The 23,021-nt window shown below is 42.3% G+C and overlaps 1 protein-coding gene and 1 long non-coding RNA gene across 19 annotated transcripts in view; one reads left to right on the top strand and one right to left on the bottom strand.

The window, feature by feature from the left end:
- Window positions 3,103–23,021, top strand: part of LOC102163484 — a 42,979-nt gene continuing 23,060 nt past the window's right edge. The window contains exons 1-4 of one of the 3 annotated variants that reach the window (XR_002340683.1): window positions 3,109–3,237; window positions 5,227–5,311; window positions 20,966–21,056; window positions 22,141–22,587. This is a non-coding gene — a long non-coding RNA (uncharacterized LOC102163484). Of the gene's footprint in view, window positions 3,238–5,226; window positions 5,312–20,965; window positions 21,057–22,140; window positions 22,588–23,021 lie in introns of those variants that run through there. The other 2 variants (XR_002340682.1, XR_299673.3) reach the window with 2 other exon arrangements.
- ENOX2 (ecto-NOX disulfide-thiol exchanger 2) overlaps window positions 19,588–23,021 on the bottom strand; it is a 284,143-nt gene continuing 280,709 nt past the window's right edge. For 10 of the 16 annotated variants that reach the window (XM_021080171.1, XM_021080164.1, XM_021080163.1 and 7 more), the window contains one exon: window positions 22,167–22,298. In XM_021080171.1, coding sequence (XP_020935830.1) covers window positions 22,167–22,298 — 132 coding nt within the window. Of the gene's footprint in view, window positions 22,299–23,021 lie in introns of all 16 variants that reach the window. The other 6 variants (XM_021080170.1, XM_013991000.2, XM_021080157.1 and 3 more) reach the window with 2 other exon arrangements.

Raw genomic sequence — 23,021 nt, forward strand, 5'->3', positions numbered from 1 at the left:
TTTGCATTTTGCTGAAGACTAATGATATTGAGTGTCTTTTTACATGCATATTGTCCATTACTATATATTATTTGTGAAATATTTGTTCAAATCCATTGTCCATTTAAAAATTAGATTTTTTTTTAAAGCTACATCCTTATTTCTGGATGGAAATCCTATGTCAGGTATTTGGATTGTGAACATCATTCAGAGTTAATTTTTGTGTGTGGCATGAGGTAAGGGTTGAGGTTCACTTTCCATATGGAGAGCCAATTGTTCCAGCACTTGATTGCACTGTACTTAGAGTCTGCTCTACTTCTGGACTTCCTATTATGTGAATTAATAAATAATAAATCATTAATTTAATACAAAAAAGTATCAGTACGTATTAATTCTTTTGACCACCTTCCTGTTTTCTAACATCTCCATGAAGAAGAGCAGAAGGCATAGGGGAAATTACCATGGTGTGTAAAACACACACACACGTACACATACATGAGCGAGAGATGAGAAAGAGAGATTCCACTTTACTCCAGAGCAATGACATACGGCATCATCATAGTTACACAACAGCCAGTGACAAAATTAGTTTAAGTCCAAATTTTTTAACTTTTCTCCCTTCTTCTTTTAGCTCTGGTGCATTTGACCCTACTAATGTGGTCAAAACTCGACCTTTGTCCACTGGTGCCTAAAGAAACACAGAGACAGAGTTTTGCATGAAGTAGAAATGAGTAGCTTTTATTGCTTTGCCAGGCAAGGAGGCCACAGCAGGCTAATACCCTAAAGATGGTGTCTTTCTTTGGGAGAGAGTAAGAAGGGGTCTTATAGTTCAGGAATGGAAAATAGCGCCACAGATACGGATCAGGGTAGCTGCAAGCTTGCATTCTTCTTTAAAGCTGGTATCAGGTGGTCCTGAGAGGGGTTCTAGTGGTCCTTGAGGCTCTAGCACAGTGACCTTCTTTCTGGAGTGAAGAATGCTTCATCAGGTAGTTAATACCTTCCACTTGTTGGAGGTTTAGTTCTGCGGAAGAACTCAAAAGATATTGTTATCTCTATGCCTTGAGGTGGGACCAGGACCCTGCCCCAAGGCTGCACTATTGTCTCTTGACTGCTCCTCCCTTGTCTCTGTACCCCTTCTCTTCCCTGATTGGCAACTGTTTGAACTTGCATTTTGGAATTTAGGGATGGTCATGGAGGCTGAAGCCTAGTCTCTACAGGCAAGAAATGGGAGGACACAGAAAGGCTTCTGTGCCCAGGAACCCCACAGGGACCTACTGGTTTCATTAATGCCAGATCTCTTTCCAATTCTGTAATCTAAGCCCTCATTATCTCCTGCTGGGTGGGTGTTCCATAACCACATCCTTTCTGGCTTTTTCTCTCCTGAGTCTATCCTGCCTAACTACTTTTTTTTTTTTTTTTTTTTTTTGGGCAATTTTGCTTTCCCTAAATTGTACGAGTTCAGACCTTCACAGTACCTGGCTCTCTTAGCTTCATCAGGTCCAGATTCTGCTGTCTGCTTGAGGCTGCACCTCTTCTATGTAACTTTCTTCCTAATCTGTTGGTCTCCTCGCCTTTCTATGGACACCTGTGTTAATCCTATCACTTGATTTTCTGTTCCTGCAGTTCTCCTAGTTTTTCTTCACATGCCACCTCCTCTACAAACACTCCATTGAGGTCTCTACCCTAATCACTTTCCTTATATTATGAATTCCCATCACGACACGCTACACTCTGCCTCTGTATTTTCTTATATATGCATTTTTTGGTGACACCCAAAGCATGTGGAAGTTCTTGGGCCAGGGATCGAACTCACGCCTCAGCAGTGGCCTAAGCTGCTGCAGTGACAATGCTGGATTTTTAACTGCTGAGCCACACTCGAACTCCTTTTTGAAAAATATTTTACTTATTTCTTCTTTTTTTCTTAAATTGCTGCTATTACTGAATGTATATGTCATGTCTCCCAGGCTGAAATAGTGGCTGTGTGAATGCAAAGACTATATATATATCTATATATATCTCCTTCTGCCCTTACAAGGCTAAGCACATAAATGCTCTGTTGGCTTATTTAACAATTTTTTCCCCACTGATTAGAGTGCCAATTTATTTTTTATTTATTTATTTATTTATTTATTTATTTATTTATTTATTTATTTATTTTTGTCTTTTTAGGTCCGCACCCAAGGCATATGGAGGTTCTGGCTAGGGTTGAATCGGAGCTGTAGCTGCCAGCCTACACCACAGCCACAGCAATGCCAGATCTGAGCTGCGTCTGCAACCTACACCACAGCTCACGGCAATGCCGGATCCTTAACCCACTGGGCAAGGCCAGGCATCGAACCTGCGTCCTCATGGAGGCTAGTCATCAGATTCATTTCCACTGAGCCACGAGGGGAACTCCCTAGAGTGTCAACTTAAAAAGATAGGGGATTCCCGTCCTGGTGCAGCGGTAAGGATTCCAACTGGGAATCATGAGGTTGCATGTTTGATCCCTGACCTCGCTCAGAGAGTTAAGGATCTGCCGGTGCCGTGAGCTGTGGTGTACGTCGCAGATGCAGCTGGGATCTGGCGTTGCTTTGGCTCTGGCGTAGGCCGGCAGCTACAGCTCTGATTGGAACCCTACCTGGGAACCTCCATATGCCTCCGGTGTGGCCCTAAAAAGCAAAAATAAATGAATAAATAAATAAATAAATAAAATTAAAAAGATAATTTTTGCTTTTAGAAGTGCCTTTTCATCTCACCTGTTGCTTTTGTTCTCCTGGAAAGAGGAGTTTTATAGAAGCACCGCTATGGCAACTCCACCCAGATTTTTGATTCTTTCCCCAGATTTGGAGGCGGATGGGAAGCCAATATTGTCTAATTCTGCTGCAGGAAGGTGGACCCCTTCCAGGGGCCAAGACTTTATTGGGAAGGGGCGCCCAGTGGAGAGAAGCAGGGTAAAGGAACCCAAGAAAACTGTTCTGCCACGTGGCTCTCAATCTCAGGTTTTGTGGAGCGGGGGGTTAATTTCCGGGCTGTCTCCAGCCAATCCTCTTGCTTGGCCCATATTTGGCCTGACTCGGGGTCCTTCCGGGAGGCATGCGCACCTCTCAGCCAGATGGATTCCAGCGCCAAGGCTTCTGGGAGGTTGGTCGTCTCCTCCCTCCTGGCGGGCCCTCCCACATCCTTCCGGTTAAGTCTTCAGGACAGCACCGTGTTCCTTTTCAGGGCTTCCTGTTGTGAGACCACTCGTGCAAGCAGCTATCATCCTGCCTGACCAAGGTGGGTGGTTTCAGTCAATGGTTTCCTAACAATTCCAGGCTGCAGGTGAACTGGGAAGTGAAAGGTAGCTGGAAAGTGAATATTCTCAGTCTCTCAGTCTCTCTCTCTCAGAAAAGGCAAGACACGGGCCCCCTAATTTAACCCTTGGTTGCCTTAGCAAAGACAAAGACCACTCTCTTGAGAGGTCTTTTCTCTCCTCTGCAGTGGCTGCTGTTTCTGAGCTTTAACAAAGTGAAAAGTGAAACTTAATTGGGAAAACGCTTTTTAAAATGCTTCTTCTTAAAGTGCACATTGAGAATATATGAGGAAAAAGGTATGCAAGGAAATGCACTACTGCTTCCCTTTTCCTGTCCGTATTGTGAGGGAAAGACTTCTCTCTGCTCCCTCAGCTCCCGGTGGAGCTATTAAGGATGGCACACTCCAGGGGGCCGCACTCCCTGTGGAGCTCTCCAGAGAGTGGTATTTAGTTCCACACACTTGGCCTGCACACACACACACACCCTTCTTAGCCCTATTTTTCCCTGTTTTTATTCATAAAAAATTCCTGTCTGAGAGTTTCCTGGTGCCCTAGTGGTTAAGGACCCGGCATTGTCACGACTATGGCGCGGTTTGATCCCTGGCCTGGGAAATTCCACATGCCACAGGTGTGGCCAAAAAATACCCCACCTTTCTGATGTCATCAGTGATTTAATCTCCGTTCATCTCACAGAACTGACCCTTGGGTTCCAGCCTTGTTAGTGAGGAATTTTAGCTGTTTACTGGCCCAATACTTATGCCTGATGGCCCAGGAATCACCTGTGATATTCAGCAGTCATTATACCAAACCTTCATGGCATTAAATTCAGATGTTAACATATGTGGAGCCTCACCCTGTGAAGAAAAAAGCAAAGGCTGTAAATACAATGCTTTCAAATGAAAGTAGTGATTAGTATTTGACTGTCATCCACTTTGTTTTGCTTCGTGGATTACTTCAGCTAGAATTTCAGGTGCTGCAGAAAACCAGTTGAGAAAATAGCAATGCTTTATGAGCAATTTCAGGTTTTCTAACCCTTTTGCAATCTTCTGCTTTAATTTGTTTTCCATTAGTACACGCTCAAGTGTAGTGAAAAGAAAAAGCCCTGAGCTGGGAGTGGGAGGTGGAGAATGTTCCAGCTCTGCCATTTACTCACTTTGTGACCATGGTCAGGTCCTTTTCCCTTTCTGGGCCTCAGTTTCCTCATTTGTAAAAAGAGGGGACTTTGCAATTCTAATCAGATATGCTATTTACATGGATTTTTAAACACCGAACCAAATTTGTAACACTGGCATAAGCAGATTTTCTTTTTTTCTCAATAATAAACCTCAGGGGTGGGATTTCAAAATTATAATTTCTTACAGGCTGCAGCCACCGTGATAGAACTATCACAAGAGTACTTATTTGAGTTAATACTCTTATCTGTAGATATCTAGAGAAGCAAATAATGTTCGAAGATCTTTTTGCTGTTTCTCTCTGGGTTCTTTAACCAGAGGTGTTTATATAATGAGTGTATCTTAGTGGTAAGAGAAGTGGGAATGTAACGAGCAAAGGAAAATAGAGCCCCCTCCTTTTGTCTTGGCCTCAGCCTGTCTTTGTGATTGTTTCTCAGTGAAACCATCAGTCTTTCACTCCTTGGGGAGATCAGGTATGTACTGGCATTCATTCACTTCTAATACGGGCTGCTAATAGCCTTCCTGTCTCCTGTCAGGGCTGTCACAGTTGATTTTTTAAAACATTTTTGTGAGTTCCGTCAGGTTTAACAGCTGAAAATCGAGCTCATTAAGAAGTTTCCTAAGTTTTTCAGGATGAGCTAATTTTCTAAGATCAGGCTTGGGCAGAGAATCAAGTGAAAGGGAATCTAGAAATGGAGCAAATAAGAACCTGGGACTTAGTCCTAGAACTGGGGGAGGAAAGAGGGAGTTCAGCAGTAAATGGGATACCCCAAATGATGGCCTGCGTGTTTCATTTGGCAGAATTGCCCGGTGACATCAGCTATTCCCCCGAAGTTGACGCAGCTACTAAATATACTGGTGTGTGTGTAAAGGCAGCTCAAGAATGGTAAGAGATTTTAATTCATTCATTCATCCATTCCTTCTTTTATTTTTGCGGTTCAGACTCTAGGCTTTGCTGTTCTTCATGCAGATAGGGCAAAGACTTGGTCAAGGCAACTCTTTTTTTTTTTTTTTTTTTTTTGTCTTTTTTTTTGCCGTTTCTTGGGCCACTCCCTCGGCATATGGAGGTTCCCAGGCTAGGGGTCTGATTGGGAGCTGTAGCCACTGGCCTACACCAGAGCCACAGCAACGTGGGATCCGAGCCACGTCTGTAACCTACACCACAGCTCACAGCAACGCCGGATCGTTAACCCACTGAGCAAGGCCAGGGATCGAACCCGCAACCTCAAGGTTCCTAGTCGGATTCGTTAGCCACTGCGCCACGACAGGAACTCCAAGACAACTCTAAAAATGGTTTCCTCCTACATTTCTGCCTGCTCCTTCTCAGCTTCTTCTGCGATTTCTTATTCACCTCCCCGATGTGTTAATATTGGGGTGCCCCAAGGCTTAGTCCTTGAACCACTTTTCTTCTCTAGCAAAGCCCACTCCCTTTGTGATTTCCTCCAGTATTATATCTTTAAATAACATCTGTATGCCAACAACTCCCAAGTGGATATTTCTAATACAGACCTCTCCTCTGAACTCCAACTTACATACCCATCTACTTGATATTTTCACTTGGATTTGTAGTAGATGTCTCGCACTTAACATGTCAGAAACTGAATTTCCACTCAGATCTGCTCATCCCGTAGTCTTTCCCATTTTGGGAGACAGTGCTCTATTCTTCTAGGTGCTCAGGCCCCAAACCTTGAATCACCCATGACTCCTCTCTTTCTTGGACACTTCACAACCAATCCATCAGGAAATCCTGATGGTTCCAACTTTAGTATCTGTATGTCTCCTGTATTTGGTCGCTCTTGGCCTCCAATGCTATGGCCCTGAAGCTACCTTTATCTCTCTTTTGGGTAATTGCAATAGCTTCCTCACTAGTGTTCCTGTGTCCTCCTACCTCCCTCAGCGAAGCTTCCATAGAGAGTCTTTTAATGGGTAGGCTCCCCAGCTCACCCCAGTGCTCCTCATCTCATCAAAGGTGTCAAGGTCTATAAAGGCCCAACATGATCTGCCCTCCCACCCCCCAGTTAACTCTCTGACCTCCTCTCTTAGTAATTCCCTCCTAATTCACTCTGCTTTTATGTTCCTCGCATACACCAGGTACTTTCTTGTCTCAGAGCTTTTATATTTCTGTTCCCTCCCAAGGAATGTCCTTCCCCTATCAGTATGGTGCATTCTCTCATCTTTAGGTGTATTCCTTGCTTTAGTTTTGCACAACACATATTATCTAACATTATTTATATTATATATTTGCATGTAATATGTATACAATATGTATTCCTGGTTGCCAGAATCATGGTAGGCACATTGGTACTCAATTTGATGAATGAGTGAATGAATGAATGAAGGTATTATCCCAGCCTGGATGACCAGTTTCTGGAAGCTAGGCCTCAGTGAGACAATACAAAAAGGAAAGGCCTGGAGTTCCTGTCATGGCGCAGTGGTTAACGAATCCGACTAGGAACCATGAGGTTGTGGGTTCAATCGTGGCCTTGCTCAGTGGGTTAAGGATCCGGCGTTGCTGTGAGCTGTGGTGTAGGTTGCAGACGTGTCTTGGATCCCACATTGCTGTGGCTCTGGTGTAGGCCAGCAGCTATGGCTCCGATTCGACCCCTATCCTGGGAACCTCCATATGCTGTGGGAGCGGCCCAAGAAATGGCAAAAAAAAAAAAAAAAAAGACAAAAAACAAAACAAAACAAAAAGGAAAGGCCATCTTAACTTGCGGTAATGTAGGATCGGGCCCACCGAACCTAGAAGCTGTTATGTTTCTCATTATCTCCTTAAATCAAATAATGGAATTGTAAAAATAATATTTTTGCTTGTGAACCTATAATAAATATAAAATTATTTAAAACTTAAAATATTGGAGAAACTTGAGGTGTAAACACTCAGTGTCAGGCCTGTCGAGTTGCTTTATGCTAGGAACGTTTGCGGTGACAGCTTCCTGTGATGGCTAATTTTATGTGTCAACTTTCCTGGGCCACAGAATGTCCAGATATTTGATTAAACATTATTTCTGGGCTTGTCTGTGAGAGGGTCTCTGAGTGAAATTAGCATTTGAATCAGCAGACTGAGTAAGGCAAATTGCCCTCTCAAGGTGAGTGGGTCCCATCTAATCAGTTAAAGTTCTGAATAGAACAAAAAGCCTGACCCTCTCGCAAGTAAGACAGTTCCTCCCTCCTGACTGCCTTTGAACTGGGACACTGGATTTTTTCTGCTTCTGGACTCAAATGGGACACTGGATTTTTTCTGCTTCTGGACTCAAATGGAAATATTAGCTCTTTCTGGGTCTCAAGCCCGCTGGCCTTCAGACTGGAACTAAACCATTTGCTCTCCTGGGTCTCAGCCCTTCAGGCTCAGACTAGAGGTTGGGCCATCAGTCCTCCTGGCTCTCAGGCCTCTGGACTCAGACTGGAACTATACCACCGGCTCTCCTGGGCCACCGTCTTGCTGGCCGCATATCATGGGATGGTTTCTGCAGCCTCAATGGTTACGTGAACTCATTCCTTATAATGCATCTCTTTTTATATATCTCTCCCCTCTGGGTTCTGTTTCTCTGGAGAATCTCGAATAATACCTTTACTTTATAATTTTGTTTTTATTCTTATAATTGCTGTGCAACCCCTCATTCTCCCCACCTTCCTCAACATTCTTTCATAACCAATGGGACAAGTTATGGAAGAAATTATCAAGTGTGGGAGGCTAGGTATGCAACTCTTGGTAATTCTTTAATTCTATATTTTCATTCTTGTTTACTTGAGACTCATGACCCAGCAGCCAGTGGCCAACTTCATTTAAACCTATGTTATCTCATATTTCTCCTTTCTTTCAGCTCTGCTGAACTTTATAATCACCTCATTTTTTGAAACACTCTCTTATGCTTTTCTCTTAGTACACAAAGTTATACTAGATAAATATAACTAAGTTATGCTCCTGAGACCGCTTCTCCATTTACTTTTTTTGTGGAATGTCTCTCAAATCTTTCTCTTCTTCTCAGTGCTATTTCTATCTCTCTGATCTAAGCCCTGATCATCTTCTGCCTAGCAAACTTTAATAGCCTTCTGCCCAGCTCCCGGCTTCCACGTGCTTTTCCTCTGTGATGCAGCCTCGCATTCTGATTACCTTGCATCTTGGCAAGACTGTGGTTTTAGAATTTGGGGGCTTAAGCAAGCAGCAGAGACTGCCAAAGGAGATCAGGAAAGGAGGGAAGAACACATATCAGCCTCAGTTGGGCAGAAACAACCCATCAGTCCTCAGATGGATAATCTTGCTGAAATGTTGTGGCCTAGGATCGGAGTCGGGGGTCTAGCACCCAGGCTGCAACTTGCCAGGGGACGAGACCAGCATATGCAGGCCTCCTGGAAACTCCCTGCAATGGGAGGCTCATTGCTCTGAACACCCAAGTTGCAGTGTTTATCAAGGGTCTGGACCAACAAGAACCCTCTGCTCATTAGTAAAATCTCCATGGAAAATCTTCTTGTTCCCCCTGTGCTCACCTTTCTTTGATGGTGGCACTAAGGAGAGATATCGGGAGAGGAGGGTGTGGCAGTTATCTTTCTGGCTGACTAGCACTTCCCTTCTCAATCCTTTCCAGTTTCCCCCACCAGCACCCTCCCCCCATCACCTTCATTTCTCCTTGGCACCATTCAACATCCCAGTCCACCTGTATGGTTCCCCTAGGAGTGTCCATTTTATTACATGACACTAGTTCCATGGCCACTTGATCTGGGCACTTGGGTCAAGTTGGCCAATGAGTCCCTTCCTCAGAGTTTCTGTGTTTAAGATCAGAGAGTAGTTCAGTTATCCCTCCTCTGGGTAGCTGGCTTTGTTAAAATGTGACACTCTAGAGTCGTTGGTGACAGCAGTGTTAAAATGTGACACTCTAGAGTCATTGGTGACAGCAGTGAGAGGAAAGAATGAAGTTATACTGCAGAGAGGAGTAGAGACAGGAGCCATGCACAGGCCTGGGTCATTCTGTGGCTCTAGTCTAGTTGTTTCTGAAGCCCAGAGGGATTCCTGGCCTTTTGATTCCTTGAAATGGTAATGATGATAGCTCACATGCACATCATTCGCCAGGCACTGCAAGTGGTTTATTTATGCCTCATAACAAGTGTATGAGGAAGATAATGTTATCCCTATTTTACAGAGGAAGACACTTAGGCATGGGGAGGTTGAGTAGCTTGTTCAAGGTCACAACATGAGGACTTGTGCTCTTACAGTCAGGTTCCATGCTCTTAACATTATAATGTCAATCCTTGTAGCATTTCTCTAAATCCCCATTGCCTAAGCCACTTCAAGTGCCCTCTAATCACCCTTAGGCAAGAGAAAGACTCCTAATGGACAAGATTACCTTTTCTATACCCAACTTTAAAAGTTTAATTCCATAGCTCTTTCCCTTGCTGCCTCCCTTCTCCTTTTCACTTGCCCTTCTTTTCTCCTTTTATTTTTTACTTCTTTCTCTTTTTGAAATTCTTCCCTTTTTGAAATTCATTTACTGAACATTCCCCCTATCTTCTTGATTATTCTCAACAGCAGGCAATAATATTGTCATTTTTCTATCTTAAAAAATCCTCTCTTGACTCAATTTTCCACTTCAGCCCCATCTAGTCATTCTTTCCTAAACCCCCTCCAGTCCAGCTTTTGCTCCCATCCTTCCCATCCTGCAAGGTCAGCAGTGCCCACCACAATGCTAAATCCAGTGGTCCCTTCTCACGTTACTTGGCTTTTCAGCAGCATTTGAAACATGCACTCTTTCCTCATTCATACACTTTCTTTACTTGGGTTCTAGGATGCTACATTCTCTTGGTTTTTAATGTTCTTTTTCAGTATCACTTGCTGATTTTTAAAATATCTATGACTTTTTAATCTTAGAGTTCTCTTGGGCTCAGTCCTTGGACCCTGGTCTTTCCCTTGGTGATCTCATTTAGTTTCAAGGCTTTAAATACCATCTAAAAGCTGATGATTTCAATTGTATATCCTTATCTTGGATTTCTTCTGACTTCCAGATTCCTTTGTCCAACTGCCTACCTGAGATTTCTACCTTAAAGAGAGATGGACATCTCCTGGTTAACATGTCCAAATCTGTTCTTCTTTCCCAAATCTGCTCCTTCCACAACCTCCCCCATCTCAGTAAATTCTAGTTGTCCAGACCAAGAAGCTTCATTCCTTACACCACTCTTTCCCTTATATTGTATATTCAATTATTTTGCATCTTCAAACCATATCTGGAAGTTTTCCGTTTGTCATTACTTCCCATTCTACCACCATGGTTTGAAACCACCTTTATTTATTTCTCACCTGGATGATTGCAGTAATCTCCAACTGGTCTCTGTATTTCCTCCCTTACCACTTATAATCTACTTTCTATCCAGAGTGATCCTTTGAAAATACTAGTTATCTTATGTTTCTCCTCTGCACAAAACCCTATGGTGGTTCCGCTTTTCACTCAGAATGAACTCTAAAGTCCTTATGGTAGCTTATATTGGCCTACAGGATCTGGGCCCCTGTTATCTTTCTGTCCTCATCTGTTACTCTCCCCTTTATTCCAGTATTCCAGGAACACTGTGCTCCTTGCTGCTCCTTGACTACTTCAGGGAAGCTCTTGCCTCAGGATCTTTGCACTTGCATTTCCCTCCACTAGAACACTCCCCTTCCATATAGATACATAGCTCATTTCCTTATCTTTAAGGAAATGATGTTTTCTTGAGTGCTCAAATATTACCCTATTTAAACTTTAATACCCCCACCAACATTCCCTATTCTCTTTCCCTTCTTTATCTTTTTCCCTGACCCTTAGTACCTTCTCGTGTACTGTATAATTTACTTACTTCTTGCTATGGGCTGGATTGTATCCTTGAAAATTTATATGTTGAAGGCCTACCCTCCAATGTGATACTATTTAGAGATGAGGCCTTTGGTAGATAATTAGGTTTAGAAGAGGTCGTGAGGGTGGGGCCCTTGTGATGGGATTAGTGCCCTTAGAAAAAGAGATACTACAGACCTTGCTTCTCTCTCTTTCTCCTCCCTCATGGGGATACAGTCAGATGTCTTCTGTCTGCAAGCTAGGAGGAAAGTCCTCTCTGGGGAACTAAATCAATCCACACCTCAAGCTTGTACTTTCTAGCCTTCAGTATTGTGAGAAATAAGTACACTTCTACATTTAAGCCACCGTCTGTGGTATTTTATTATGGCAACCTGGCCTAAGAGAAAGCCCGTCACTAGAACATAAGCTTAATAAAAGGTCAAGGAGTATTGTTTGATTGTTTACTATTATATCATCAATGCCTAGAATAGTTCTCAGCATGTAGTAGGTGCTCCATAAGTATTTGCTGAGTGAATGAATGAGTTAGATATGGCCCTTGTGGGAGGATGCCAGTGCATGATCATACCACAAGGTAGACTGTTGTTAAGTCTTTTATTGGAGATACAGATAAAGGGTTCTTTGGAGCTCAAAGAAGGGAAAGGTCATTCAGATATGGGAAGGGAATGAGGGGAATCCAGGAAGGCTTAATGGAGGAGGTATCATTTGAGCTGGGACTTGAAGAATGGGTTGTATTTGGACTTGTGGATGTAGGAGGAAGCACAGGGAATTCAGTTAAGCTTAAGTAGGCTATGTGAATGGTGGTACAAATGAGAAATAAGATTAGAAATGAGATCTGGAGCTAAAACATGAAGGTTCCTAAATGTTAGGTTAAAAGGTTTTGATTTTAGGTGTGACATAAAATTGAGCTGATATGAAAGTTGTGGAAGTGGGTGTAAAAAGTTGATTTCCTCTGGTTTAAGTTTCAGGTCTTTACTCAATTGTCTCTTATTTTGTTTCCGGGCTTAATGATATGGTTCCTAACCTACCACATTTAAGAAGCAAACAAGAAAAAGAGGGTGGGGCTATTTACCTCTAAAGAGATACACCTCCAGGGAGAGATGGCTTCTTGGCTTGAAGGATGAAGATGGAAACCCCTAAATCATAGGCATAGAATCTTTTTTACTGTACAGTCTGAAAACTATTTTTTGCTTCTGCATTTAAATATTCTTTTAATAACCTTTTTTCTGATTACAGAAGTAATGCATATTCAATATAAGACACTTGGAAAACAGAAAAACAGAAAAAAAATCCTGCCATGTCTATCTACCATCTGGAGACAGCCACAGCTAACAATTTGGTATCAGCCCTTTCTTGCACGTGTCCAGAAGCATATCTACATATATATTTACATATTTTAAACAAAACTTACATAATGCTGTGCAGATATGAAATAGCTTCCTTTTCTTACTTAACAATAAACATATCATGAATATTTCCCAAATTGACACCAGCTTTAATGGCTATATGGTATTCTCTTAGTTCTTATTTTGCCCATCTGGATTGTTTCTAATTATTTGTTGTTAAATATCCTTGTTACATATATCTTAGCACTTTTCTCTGCTATTTTTTTAGGGATAGATTTCTAGAAGTGAAATTTTTAGGATAACATATGACTGCACTTTTTAAAGGCTTCTCCCTTCTGAAAGGTTTTACCGTTCACACTCCCACTAGCAGAGAGGACGTGCCTGTTTCCTTATGCTCAGGATAGCATAGACTTTTTTTTTTTAAATGAGCCCTCCTTCTATTTATTAAGAGCCTCACATCTAAGTCTTCAACTCTTTTCTTTCCTACATTGTATTTATAGACATAGCAGGTAAAATATAGTTGTATTTGGATTACTTAATTCTGAATATCAGTGAATATATTTTATATAATTATCACAACACACAACCTAAATTGGCTCCCTTAAGGTGGTGAAACATCTCATTTTGCCTAGAAAGTCCAAGCCTAGGCCTTATAGCTCATCAAAATTAATATTAGAAACACTGCCACTCTTAAAGCTTTCTGAGTTTTGAGTGATATATCTTATGGCTTCCATTACATTTTTAAAAATTTTTATATAATTTTAAAAGTTACTTTTCTTTTACACTTATTACAAAATATTGGCTACATTCCCTGTGTTGTACAATACATCTTTGAGCCTATATTATATCCAATATTTTGTACCTCCCACTTCCTCACCTTTATATTGCCCCCCCCCCGACTGGTAACCACGAGTTTGTTCTCTATATCTGTGAGTCTGCTGCTTTTTTGATATATTCAGTAGTTTATATTATTTTTTAGATTCCACACATAAGTGATATCATACAGTATTTGTCTTTGTCTGACTTATTTCACTTAGCGTAATGCCCTCCATGTCCGTCCATGTTGCTGCAAAAGGCAAAATTTCCTTCTTCTTTATGGTTGAGTAGTATTCCATTGCACATATGTACTGCCGTCTTCTTTATCCATTCATCTGTCAATGGATATTTAGGTCATTTTTACGTCTTGGCAATTGTAAATAATGTTGCTATGAATATTGGAGGATAGCATAAAGTTTTGTATTCATTTTCATTTTTGTTTTGCTTTTCCCTTTTGGGGGGATGTTTTTAAGGTACTTTCAGGGCAAGGAGACCCAGTCAATCCTGTTTGCTTTGTGGTCCCTGGTTGAGACTTTGGCATTTCCTTTTCTCCTGAGTAGAATGGTATCTTGAGGATGGCCTTGCTTGACACATCAAATGCTGATCTCTAGGGACAATGAGAAGCACAACATGATTGCCCTATGCCCATGTGCCCGGGGATCCATGAGAACCATGAGGCAGCTTCCTGTGTCCAATCAAAACTGGTTGATTCTTAGCCCTGGGGAGAGCAGAGCGCACCCTCTCAGCTTGCTGACCAGGGAAGGAAGGTTCTTAGGGCTAAGAAGAGCAAGAGCCTATGATATTGGCTGTTAGAAGGTGACATGGGTCTTAGTTACTCAGCAGGGACCAACTGGGAGAGTTAAGAGATGGGAGGAGAACTTGGAAAGAATTTGTACCTCTTGAAATCTGTAGCATTACATTCAGGGTAACATCTATTAGGAACCAAAAGTGCAGATGCCAGTGCAGAAATGAAGAACCAGAGGGGTCACTCAATCCTGTTCTGAAGTGTGCACTTCTGGACCAATAGCCTTTATGTGAGTGAGGCATACCATCTTCCCTGTGAATGTGAACTGGGATATTTATATTATAGCATTGTTACTATGAGTGAGTGGGGTGAGAACAGCCTGCTTTGGGAGTCAGAGTGACTCAACAAGCCTCCTTTACTCCACTACAGAGGACAGCCTCAAGGATGGGTACCAGCTGAATCAGATGCTGCTAAAGGTTTTGACTCTAGTGCTGGATGCAGCAGAGATTTATGCTAAGGTGACCATAGTCTTATTCCAGGTTGGCATTGGGGCTTGTTGTCTGCAGTAGGTATGCTTTTATTTTGTTCCTGTGTCCTTCCAAATGAAGAAGGAGGGAGTCGTGGGCCAACTGGGGGCAGAAGGGGTGAATATAGCTGCTGAAGGGTTCGCATGTGAGATGGTGTCGAAGAAGTGTCTCTGTGCCTTCCACCACCCTTGTCCCTCAGGACTCTTTCGTGTCACAGGCCCTGCAGTATCACTGGCTCGCCAAGTTGACAACAGTGCAGAGTCACTTTCTGAACACTGCCCAGAATGCAATGCTCATCAGCCTTGGCTGCTACAAGCTGATGGATGCTATCATGGACTTACTTGGTGCTATTAGGTGGGCAAGAAAGAAAAATCTAGCCAGCAAGGCAAGCATCCTTTTGCCTGGTGTCCCACTCATGGGACCCAGAGGTTGAATGACCTGCCTAAGGTTTCAGGGTCAGTAGCAGAACCAGGAGCTCCAATTCTCCTGACCTAGCTGTATGATAAACCAGATTGCCATTTTGTGCTAGTATTTTTCACTAGCATATTTGGGCAGAGGTTGGAGAATGGTGAGCCAATAATGCCTGCTTTTCTCCAGGCTGTTAGGCCAGCAGAGGTGGTAGGCACCTTTAACCCTTTAGACAGTTGAGATTCAGAGTAACATCTCTGCTAGTGGTCTGGGGAGCATCTCTTAGCCCCAGCATTTCTAGAATGGTAAGCCTGGGTTGGGTAGTTAAGGCTACTGGAGGCCGATTTTAGCCATTTAATGAGGAAGGATGTTTATCAGGGCATCAGCCGTTTCACTGTCCCAAGTATAGTTGAATTGGTGGGAAGAATATTCTTTCTCAGCAGTTTTCTCATAGCTTAATATTCTGTACCTCAATGACTTCTCTTGCTGAATAAACAAGGAAAGATCATAATACTGGTGTTAGCTAGTGCCGCACACACACACGTGTGTGTGTGTGTGTGTGTGTGTGTGTGTGTGTGTGAGAGAGAGAGAGAGAGAGACAAACAGACAGGCAGACAGAGAGAGGGGGAGGGGGAGGGAGATTATCATGTGAAAAACAATTCAGCAGTCCAGGTTTTTCTCCTTTGGACTATATGGTTCTGATCCACAGGGTAGAACATATTTTTTTAATATCTTAAAACCCACCAATCTTGATTCTTAGAGCTCATCTTCAAACTCCTCAAGTGCAGGTAGCCTGTCATATTCATCCTTGGAGTCCCTACTAGCGAGCAGAATGTTTTGGACAGAGTAAGCACTTGAACACCATTGGAACTGAAATGTGGAGTTTCAAGTCTTGAGGCCCAGCCACATGGAAACACAGTTTTATTGGAGTGGGTACAAAGCTTTTTTTTTTTTTTTTAATGGGGATAAGATAATATCTTACATTTCGTTTCTATTTTTTAAGGTGTTTAGAATTTGTTGCCTTTTTATGATTCTAACCACACATTGGACAGATGTCTTCAGGGACTTCTCTCCAATTCCCAGATCACTTTCCTGCGCCAGAACTGATGGTTTGGAGACTAACATCTTGTGAATATCACATTTGGCTCATTTTCTCCTAAATGCAGTACTTTGTGTTTGCTCACATTGAGGCTCATCTGTCACTCCCTCACCCAGAAACACAGGCTTGAGGGACCCTCCTGCCAGTTTTGCATTGACTTAGAATTACACTGTTTCGAAAGTACAAAGAATCAGTATCTTTACCATTTATAAAATGTATCAGTTCTTTGTGATGGGAACTGTTCTAATTCATAAATATTAATGTATTTAATGAAATTCAATCCTGGCCCCACTTTGGGGGTGCTCACTTTATATTTCATCAATCTCCTATATTAGGAGTTTGTTTTGTTTTGTTTTCTTAAGCTAGAGACTGTGGGTAGAATTTAGGAAGCATGTGAATTTGGATGGAAAAATACATTTATATTTTCACTAACCTCTAACTGAAACTTAGCATTTTCTTCCATTATAAATGTAGGCAATGAAGTACAGAGGCATTAGCATTCCCTGTGACTCTTTCATAGATATTATCTTATCACACGTTATTGCAGATTTTTTGAAATATTTGTGTTCATACACTTCAAAAGCATAGTAGCTATTAGACCTGTCATCACACACTGCTATTTAATGTGTTACAGGAGCACATATGTTATTATGTCACAAATGTTTTTTGATAAAGGTATTTCAATACAGTTGGTTTCCTTTGTATTTTATTTCATGTATTTTAAAATGCTGTTCTGATAAACCGTTCACAGGCTTCACCAGGCTTCCCGAGGGGTACGCGCACCCAAAATTGTTAAGAACGCCTCCTTTTACATTCTCTCAGCCACCCTGGCAGAGGCTGGAGCTGAAGATGGGTAGAAACTGGGAGGATTCAGAAGTCCTGCCTTCTCACCCCAGCTCCATCAGCCACTTAGCCGTGTGACCAAGGGTATGGCGCTTCAGCCTTCTGAGACTTGTTTTCCTTAGAGGTGGTAATGGGGAGGGAACCACCCGACCCTGCTGGCTCACAGGGTGTGGTGAAGATCAGATGACATAATGTCTGTGTAGTGTCCAGAGTTGCTTAGAAAACACTTTCAAGCACAATGCGAGGTGTTTGTTGAGGAATATTAATGAGCTAAGGTTGCAGAGGTCTGGGGCCCCAGAAGACTATTAATTTTAGGGTAGTCTAATATCCAAATGGACGTGGTGTGAAGGCAGTTAGGTAGAACAGTCTTTCTTATGTCCTGCATTCCATTTTCCACCCAAGATGTGAGATCATCTCCACAAGGTTCTATAACCTTGAATGCTCAGACTTGTGTGTCATCAATTCCTTTGCCTTCCTTCTGTTGCCCTAAGTAATTGCTTCTGTATGTCTTTGAGACCTTCCACCCAGATAGAAAATTTAGGCAAGCTGAGATCTTCAAAGCTTCCTGCCAGACTGAAGGTATGGAATGATGTAATCAATCCTGGGATGTGGAAGAGAAGATTAAGGCTCCTCTGGCCACCTTGTTGATGGGATGTGGTCTGTCCTGTGATGGGAGGGGTAAAATTGGAAGGATACTGGAGGCTATATCATAAGACAGCAGAAGGAAGTTCCTTCCCTATGTCAGGCTGGGGCCAGGCATTACCTACCTTTGATGGAACATTGTTCAGTAAAGTCCTCTGACTTTTTCTGAACCAGCAGATCTCACTCCTTTTGAGTTGCCCTGTAGCTCTATGGGATTCCCAATACTGAAAAGGTAGCTCTGGTGTCATTAAAGCCTTGTTAATATGATTACTAGTTGAATAATTATTGTAGCTACTTATTGAGCATGTATTTTGCCAGGCAGAGTTAGTACTGGGCACTTTACATGGAGTAAAGCCTCTTAAATGACCCTTTGAGGGAAGTATACTTATATTTCCACTTTATAGATGAAGAAACAAAGGCTCAGTGAGGTTAAATGACAGTGTTAGAAAGTGGCCTTGGGAACAGTGGTATAATAGAGCTAAAATTGAAGCCAGGCAGATTTGGGTTCAAATCCTGGGCTTTGTCCCATATTAGCTGTGTACCTCTCTGAGTCTGTTTTCTCCTCTTACCATCTTCCAAGCTTCCTAACATTTGTGAAGCCTCCCTTGATGTCCCTTCTGCAGCACCCTGTACACAACTGTGTCACTTAGCAGGCATCCCTACTAACTGTCAGCTCTTGGGTGAAGAGGTCATATTTTGTTCCCCTTTGAATTTCTAGGACCAAGGCATGTACATATTATGTTCTCTATAATGACATGAGAATAACAGTATAGGGCTTACAATAATTCTTACCAATTAGGTTGATAGGAAGGTTAAATAGGAGATTGGGGCAGTAGAAAGTTTAGAGTTTTCAGCCGGACAGATCCAAGATTCAAATCTCATCCGTGCCTTTTAGGAACTTAAATGGGTAGCTTTACACCTCCAAGTCTCAGCTGAAACCAGGAAGTACTAAGTAAACAATGAAGGATTTAAGTTCAGTGTGTTAGAGGCCACGCTTCTGGCTCCTTGAAGGCAAGGACCAGTCATACTGCTTTTGTATACCACAGTGTCTGGAAGAGTGCCTGGGACGGAGTAAAATCTTCAGAATATGTTTAAACAGCTGAATTTCCTTTCTCAGGGCCCAACAGCAAAATGTGGCCCCACAGTTCTAGGTGTGAACACAAAGACATTTTTCTGAAAATGGGGAAGGTCATGACTCGTAATTACTGCTGACTGAACCATAATCATAATTGTGACTCTTTCTCGTGTACTCATTCTGGGCTAGGCACTGGCCGAGCAATTTACAGGTACTGTCTTGTTGAATCTTCACCTTGACTCTCTGGGGTAGGTACTATTTCTCCTTAATTTAAAAAACTGATGTTCCTATTGTGTCCATGGAACTGGCCTGAAGACACACAGGCAGGAAGTGACTTTAGACAGCACGATAGCATAATAGGTGCTCAGTAGATGGTAGCAGTTGTGGTGAAAAGTGAATTCAGGTCTTTTTGATAGACCGTCCAAGATAGCTAAGCATCCCAAGGGCTCACCCAGTCCTGCCAGGTGAGTCAAAAGGTCTTGCACATCTCTGCTGTCTTTTCAAGTAGCACAGTTTATTCTACATTATATGCAAAGCATACATTTGGGGGCCCAATTAAATACCAAACACTGTATAACATGAACAAAGAAGTGTCTGATTGGCTCTGAAAATTAACTTTTCCATTTGCATTGAAGACATTTAAGAAGCCACTTGATAATATTAAAAAATCAGAATTGGCGATGTCACAGGACTAGGAAGGGAGATGAAACAACCATTTGTAAAATAAAAGGAAGCTTCTATTCATTATCATCTGGAAAGATCTAATTACCGTATCTCCTGAAAAGAACCAAACAGTAAAATTTCAAAACTCAGGAGGAACAACAGAACAATAAATAGCACTGAGCACTGTAAGGAAAAAATAGCTTCTTTAATAGATTTCTATGGTGAATGAAAAGGATTGTGAGAGATGGTATGTGCTGCCATTTGATTATGTCATACAATGCAAACATATTCTGTTTTTATACATTTTAACAAGTCTGGACCAGTGCATTAGGATTCTCCAAAGAAACAAAATCAATGGGTGTGTGTGTGTGTGTGTGTGTGTGTGTGTGTGTGTGTGTGTGTACACATATGCATATGTCTCTCTATATGTATGTCTCTCCATGGGGGTGGGAGAGAGATGTTTAAATAAGAAATTGGCTGATGTGATTGCGGGGGCTGGCAAGTTTGATATTTTGTAGGGCTGACCAGCAGTCTAGAAATTCTGGCAGGCGTTAATGCTGTTGTTTTGAGTCCAAAGCAATCTGGAGGCAACAGTTCTTCTCCCTTTGGAGGATTCCAGTCTTTTACAACTGATTGGATGAGGTCTCCCCACATTATGGAGGACAAGACATTTTACTCACAGTCTTCTGGTGTAAGTGTTAATCACATCTCAAAAATACGTTCACAGCAACATCTAGGTGGGTGTTTGGCCAAGCAACTGGGCATGACAGTGTCCAGAATTCACCATTACAACGAGTATATTCCAGCAGGCAGGGAGGAGTCCACCTGGACTAAGTGGGCAGGAATACTAGGAAGAGAGCATTGGTAGTACAAGCAGATCAAGTGAGGGAGACCAAGGGGCCTGGGTCTGGCACTTGTGCTTTAAAATGTATTTTATTTAACTTATTTAAATAAGAAATAATTGATCGGTGGCAGATTTCCCCCGACTTCATAGATGTTATTAAAACAAGGCATTCCAGGACCCCTGAGAGTGATGAATCAAAGCCTTCTGTAGCACTGATGACAGAGATGCTTCAGTGAGGAAGCTAGCGTAAAAATAACTCTCGCTTCCTGCTGGTGCCACAGCTGGGTGCTTAAGGGGAAGCCAGCTTTCAGCATGAATGGGCTGCTGTGGAATCCTATTTCTAGCTGTCAAAGCAGAAGGTTTAGCATCTTCTTCCAATATTCTGGTAACTCAAAGGAAGAAACTGAGATGATTTACTAAAGGATTACTTAGAGAGCAAGCAATTCAAAACAGGACACCAAACTGAGGTATAAAAAAGGAAAATTTATCTTTTAAAAATACAACTTTGAACACTACTGACATCTGATTTACAAAGTATTTTCCTGAAATACTCTTCATTGGCTCCGCTTACCTAGTACATTCTCTTATTCTCAATCAAGACTCAGGAGAGGGCATGCTTATGTATTACAAGCACCACCAACACCACAGAAGGAAAGATCATCTCTGCCTCAGGATATGAGCCCCAGTCCTCATCCTTTCCCTTTCTTTTCCATCAAGCAGGACTTCATGACTGGTCCGCGTCCACTCTGCCAATATAATCTGCTGATGGGCACCGCAGACCTGGAGGAGTCCTAGGCACTGAGCACTCCAGGTAGAGCTGACCTATTTGCAGGAAGCCTCACATACCCTAGTCTGCTATTTATTCATTACCAAGAATTTTCTATTAGTACTCATATCAAGTCTTTGCAAACATTCAGCATGAAGTAAACATAGTATTTACAGCAGCACATGGTTTGCAATTGAACACACTGACAGCAGAAGAAAAGGGACCACCAGGCTTTGTAAGAAGGCCAGAGGGGAAAGCATATTACAATAAATCCCTCTGCTAATGTGTGTGTGTGTGTGTGTGTGTGTGTGTGTGTGTGTGTGTGTGTATGTATGTGTGTGTGTGTGTGTGCACACACGCTTGTGTTTTAATTTATAGAAAACTAAACATGCCCTCCTTTAAAAGCAGACTATTTACAAGGCGATTCTGAATACCACATACACATGCCAGTCATACTGGACATTTGGTTTCTGCGAATACCTCTACATTTAAAAAAAAAAAATTCTGAAATGAACCTTTTTTCTGAAACATTAGAGAAAATAACTTTGAAACATTTGTCAACTTTTGGTTCACAGTAATTTTGCAAAAAGCCACAGACCATGCTTTATCTTTTCAAAGGTGAACCTGGTCAAGCACCTTCTAGAAGACACTGATGTGTCATCCATTTGCTGGCCTACTTGGGATCGGAAAAACAGTGTCAGTTATAGAGTCCCTAGTGCTCCTCTCATTCCTCTCACCAGTAGCAACATTAATGCGAAGAGAAGTTCTGAAACACAATCACGTACAAATCATCAAAACATTTCACTTAACAGTGTTTAAAAAATACCGAAGTCTACAACAGTAGTACACACACTGAAAATACCCCAAATACTCTTTAGCCTCAGGCCTTTTTTTAAATACTGCTAATAAAAAGAGACAACCAATTGACAGAAAGGGAGGGAGTTACAGCACTTGAGATTTGAGTCAAATTCTTTACAGGGCCTGTAGCTCGAGGTGCTGCTCTAGGATCCTTATTTTAACTCCAAAGATATTCCAGGAATGAATTGACAAATTCAAAGCCATTTCCACTTGATAACCATTGAAAATACGAATCACTTTCTAAGCTTGTCCAACACACATTTATTTTCAGGATCCCAGGTTGGTAGGCAAAAGGATTCAGGTCAGTTTCAAGCCCTCAAAGCCACAGAATTTCCATCTCTTCTCCAGGCTGGCTCCAACTCCAGTCATTTCCTGCTTGAAGGTGTGTTGGAGTCGGCTCATGAGACATTCTACGTCACTGGTGCAGATCTGTGGGACAGAGGGGACATCTCCATTCAAAAACAGTCCCACCTACCTAATCTGGCTTTTCCCCAGTGCTCCCCACATCAGCTTTAGAATGTTCACGGGCATGTGCTGGGTGTGGGGTTGACTGTCCCCTCTGCGCATGTGAAGGTGTTGGCCAAGTGGCTTCCACATGGAAGCGTTCTGCTGCTGTGACCCCCAGAGCCCACTGAGCTGTCTTTATGTTTCTGTGTTTTGTAACTTCTTTATTTAGATATAATTTACATACAATAAATTCACCCATTTTTCATGTACACTTGGTGAACTTTAGTACATTTATACAATTGTGTAACTGTCATCATATTTCAGTTTTAGAACATTCCATCACCTCCCCAAAGTTCCTTTGTGCCCCTTTGCAGATCCCACTCCTAAACCCTGACTCAGTTTTTTTCACTGTGGTTGGCATGTTTTGAGATTGATCAGGAGCAAGCTTTCTAAGGAAACAAGCTGGTGTCAGTCGTGTGGAGAGGCCCGGGTCTGCAGCCAGCTGAAGGAGGGCTTATCAGTGCTGGTGATGCTGTGCACAGGCCCACTGAAGCTGCAAGGCCTTGGGGGAAAGGAGGGAGGCAGAAATGGCTGCCACCAGAGCAGAATTCTTCACACATGTCTTGGTTCACAAAGGAAAAGTGACAGGAATAGGGGATGCTCTGTGTCCCTACTTCTGTGTGTTGTCTCCCTCCTCTCTCTCTC

Source organism: Sus scrofa, chromosome X (assembly GCF_000003025.6).
Source record: "Sus scrofa isolate TJ Tabasco breed Duroc chromosome X, Sscrofa11.1, whole genome shotgun sequence".
NCBI lineage: Eukaryota > Metazoa > Chordata > Mammalia > Artiodactyla > Suidae > Sus > Sus scrofa.